Source organism: Octopus bimaculoides, chromosome 4, assembly GCF_001194135.2.
Source record: "Octopus bimaculoides isolate UCB-OBI-ISO-001 chromosome 4, ASM119413v2, whole genome shotgun sequence".
NCBI lineage: Eukaryota > Metazoa > Mollusca > Cephalopoda > Octopoda > Octopodidae > Octopus > Octopus bimaculoides.
The window spans coordinates 95,709,037-95,713,625 of NC_068984.1; the positions used below are offsets into that span (position 1 = coordinate 95,709,037).

General features: G+C 38.1%; 1 protein-coding gene across 1 annotated transcript in view; it reads right to left on the minus strand.

Moving 5' to 3' along the window:
- Positions 1 to 4,589, minus strand: part of LOC106881474 (E3 UFM1-protein ligase 1) — a 99,916-nt gene that overhangs the window by 47,267 nt on the left and 48,060 nt on the right. The window contains exons 11-12 of the mRNA XM_052967292.1: positions 3,425 to 3,683; positions 1,423 to 1,589 (exon numbers count right to left, since the gene is read on the minus strand). Coding sequence (XP_052823252.1) covers positions 1,423 to 1,589; positions 3,425 to 3,683 — 426 coding nt within the window. The remainder of the gene's footprint in view (positions 1 to 1,422; positions 1,590 to 3,424; positions 3,684 to 4,589) is intronic.

The window sequence follows — 4,589 nt, forward strand, 5'->3', positions numbered from 1 at the left end:
TATATATATGATGATGATGATGATGATATATATCCCTTTCATCATTCTAAAGTTCACATTATTTTCACGCACATGCGTGCGCACACACACATATACAGGGTATCCCAAAAAATGTATACAAGCAATGAATAGTTATAAACTGAGTGATTGTTGGAATACATTTCATTTTCAAAATTTAATAGAATTTACAGACTTACTTAATTTTTTAATGATTGCCTATTTTCACATTGATGACCATTCTGGTCCAGGAACTTGCTTATAATGCAAGGCAATAGAATTGCAAGCATCAAGAAACATTTTGTTCGGTATTTGTGTGCATTCTTGTTCAATGGCTGCCCTCAGTTTGTCAATTGTTACCAGTTTTGTACCATAAACTTTACCTTTTATGTATTCTCATAAAAATATATAAAAAAGAAGGCAAGTGGTCTGGTGAACACTGAGTAAATCTACTGAACCCTCTTTGTTAAATTCACCAGTTTTGCAAAACCTTATTAAGTCAGGCCCTTAAGATAAGTCTTATGCTAGTGAGGGAAAGGTCCATCTTGTGAGAAATTAAACATATTTTCAAAGTCCTCTTGAATGCTTGGCATGGCTGATTGTCACAGCAAGTCCAAGTAAATGGAACCAGTTATAGTATTGATGATAAGCCACACCATACTATAACTCCTGGTAAATTAATATGTGGATTCCCAGGTTCTCCGTAGGTGCAATTGTGGAAGTTAGTTGAGCTATTTCTTTTGAATGTAGCGTCATCACTCCAAACAATTTTTGTTGAAAAGTGTGCATCTGCTACACATACTGTCAAGTACCACTTGCAAAACTTTGGTTTGATTCATCTCTGTTGAGAGCATGGACTATTTTTGGAATGTAACGTTTCCAATGACAGCAATTCAAAATGTAACAGATGCTTGATTTTCAAATTCCTGACTCATGACTTGCTTGCTACACAGATTTTTCTTGAAGTCTGGTGTTTCAAGTACCCTTTATTGTTTTGCAAGGTTTTTCAATGTCTGCAGTTTTCTGAATTGTTTTTTGTGGACATTCTGAATAGATCCATCTTCTTCAAACTTCTCTCTAATTCAAGTGAATCTGTTTGAAACTCCCTAAATAAACAGTGCACTTTGTGTTTACAAATTTTCAGGAGCACTTGAGGAAAATTTCCTTTGTCCAAAGCTTATTTTGGTTCCTTTCATTCTTTCTAATACATTAAATTTAAAAAGAAGTGAAAATGACTTTTCAGATGTTAAGGCATGCATAGAATTTTAGGGGACGTGTGTGTGTGTGTGTGTGTGTGCATGTGTGTGCGTGCGTGCGTGTAAACTGTAAAACTGAATGGAAACAGACATAGTCAATGTTATTATGCTGTTGCTGTACTTTTATTTTTATCGTTATTATTATTATGATTATCATTATTATTCTTACCTGGGAACAGCTTTATCCCTTTTTCAATCAGTAGTATATTCATCCACATTCCACAAACTTTCTCTTGTAACTCAGCAAATGTCTTTTTTCTGGCTGATGTTGTACCAGTGCCAGTTGATTCAAAAAACACAGTTTTGGCCATTTCTTGGTATTCTTGTGAAAGTGGTCTAGAAAATAATAAAACAATCAATTGAGTAGTTAGGTCTTTAAGACCTGTTTAGTCCCAGATCAGTTCTGATAAAATTATAGGTTCAATCAAATGTAAGAGAGGCAGAAGAATAACAGCAAGGCTAATGGTGAAAGTTTTTGTATGTGGTGCCATAAAGTCCAAAGTCACACAGAAAATTGATTTTCTGAAATACTGTGGAGGCTCCCCCATGAGGTAGTAGATAGTTTCTGTTACCTAGGTAATCTAATCATCAGTAGAGAAGGATGTTCCGAAGATGTAGTTGCTAAAATAAGACTAGGATGGAGAAAGTTCTGAGAGCTATTACCTTTCTTGGCAACAAAATGTCTATCTCCCTCTCCTAGAGAGAGGCATATTGTTTGATACAGTAGCAAGACATAGGCCCTGACTGCAGAGGACATACAGAGACTAGAGAAGAATGAAGCTAGTATGTTTTGTTGGATGTGCAATATTAGCATGCATATACAACAAAGCACAGATATATTGAGAGAAAAGTTAGAAATAAGAGAAATCAGATGTAGCATGCAAGAGGTCTGTGCTGGTTTGGTTGTGTGATGCATATGGATAAGGACAGTTGCATGGAAGAGGGAGACCCAGGAAGACATGGGATGAAATACTGAAGGCTGATTTCACATCTCATAATCCTGAGCCTTATGGAGATGACAAAGGACCAAGATGATTGGTGTTTTGCTGTGCTCGAGAAGACCCAACCATAACAGCATATATGGTATCCTAAAACCACTTGGCTACATTTGTAAACACAAGGCCCTGTACCCTTCTTCTCTTCCCTCTCTAAGATATGTTAAAAATTCCCCCAGTCATTTTTATCCCTCCCCCATCTATGGTACTACTTGGCTTCTGTATTTACCTGGGAGTAGAATCAGCACATATTATATCCTGCCCTGTTCCTAACAGTTTGCCCACACTATTTCAACAAATCACCTTCTTTCTATGCCTTCATCCACTGCTATATCACTCCCCTGATATACTCCATTTTAAACACCTCTCTTATCTGCTATCATTCTCAATGCCTTCTTATATCTACCATGAAACCCCACTTATTATAGTCCCTTATGTATCCCTATATCTTAGAGGCCCTGGAAGAATTTCAAATATGCTACCTTTTAAAAGGTATATCAGCCATGACCATCCCATCTCTCTTCCAGGAACAATGCATCAAGAGATACATTATTCAACATGTCCTTTTCTAAGACTATACAGTATGATTTCTAGCATTCTGAGTGCATATTGCTTCAATGCACATTGCTATTGGTATTGTGTGTGCACACGCGTGTGAACATCCTACTCTACCTCCCCAACAATAGTCTTATAAAAAGATACCAAAATGTTGAATTCTAGTATTAACGTAAGGATCCATGAGGATACAGATGACCAGGCTCTTGTAAATTACTGGTACTTGAGTTATTGATGTTCAGCCTAGGATTGGCTCTTATTCAAAGGCATCCCACCTGTGACTATTCTATCTAAGCAGTCCCCTTTGTTTGTATGATTTGAGAGAGATTTTATTGCTATGTGTACCAAATCCAGTGAATATGGAAAGGCTCTCACATAGGCCATTTGGTATTTAGGTTATGAACGAAAGAAAGAAAGCAATGTGTAGTTAACATTTGTGTGATTTGAACTCAGAATTTACAGAAATGTAAATGTCAGGCACTTTGTCTAGTGCCTTACTGATTTCACAATTCACTGCCTTTAACATGGCAAAATATTGCAACATAACTGAAAACACTACAATTCCAGATAAAAACAAATGATAATGAGGAGGAGGAGGAGGTAGAGAGTGAGAAGACATACCTGTATAACTGTGTTGCAATCTCCGTAACGAGTTCTTCTGGGGAATCAAGCAATTTCTTTTCTTTCTTCAAGATTTCTTCAATTTCATCAATTTCCATGAAACTTAATGTTTTGTGTTGTCCAGACACCTCTTCATCAGAATCTTCATTACCACCTTTACTGCTGCCACTAGCACAATATTTCTTCTTTGTTACTTTAGTTTTTACTTCCCGGGCCTGTGAACCACTAGCACCACCACCACCACCACCTTTGCTGCCACCTATGCAGTGTTAAAAAAATATTAAGTTTTGATATTTAAAGGCCCAACTGAAAATATATCAACCTCGGTCTTTGACTCAAGGCACACCTAACTGGTTCTTTAATTCAAGATATATGTGTACACACACACACACACACACACACACACACACACACACAGGGTGTTCAGACAAAGTTTGACAGTTTGTATAAAAGGAAAATAAAATACAATATCCCATCCAAAAATAAAAATATTTTAAGAAATCAAAAAATATCAACTAGATTATGGCTGAGAGATAACAGTTTATATAAAGTAGCCTTCTTCAGCTTCCACCATAGCCTCAAGATAACTCTGGAACCTAGTGTAGGCATTTCTCACTGTGTCTGGCCACTGGCTTGACCTTGGTGTAGCAGGTAGAGTGGTTGGTGTCTTCTCAACTGCACCCACACACAAAGTAATTCATGGGATTACAATAGGCGGAATTAGAAGGTCAGAAATTTGGGCTGGCAAAGTTGTAGAAATTCTCTGACAACCACTTCTGACTCTTTCTGGCAGTATAGCAAGGAGCTGAATCCTGCTGTCACATATATGGTCTTCAAACAGCAACCCTCTCCAACCAGTGTCTGACCAGTCTCCAACAGCTTCACATCATCATCATCATCATCATCGTTTAACGTCCGCTTTCCATGCTAGCATGGGTTGGACGATTTGACTGAGGACTGGTGAAACCGGATGGCAACACCAGGCTCCAATCTAATTTGGCAGAGTTTCTACAGCTGGATGCCCTTCCTAACGCCAACCACTCAGAGAGTGTAGTGGGTGCTTTTACGTGTCACCCGCACGAAAACGGCCACGCTCGAAATGGTGTCTTTTATGTGCCACACGCATAAGCCAGTCCAGGGGCACTGGCAACGATCTCACTCGAAA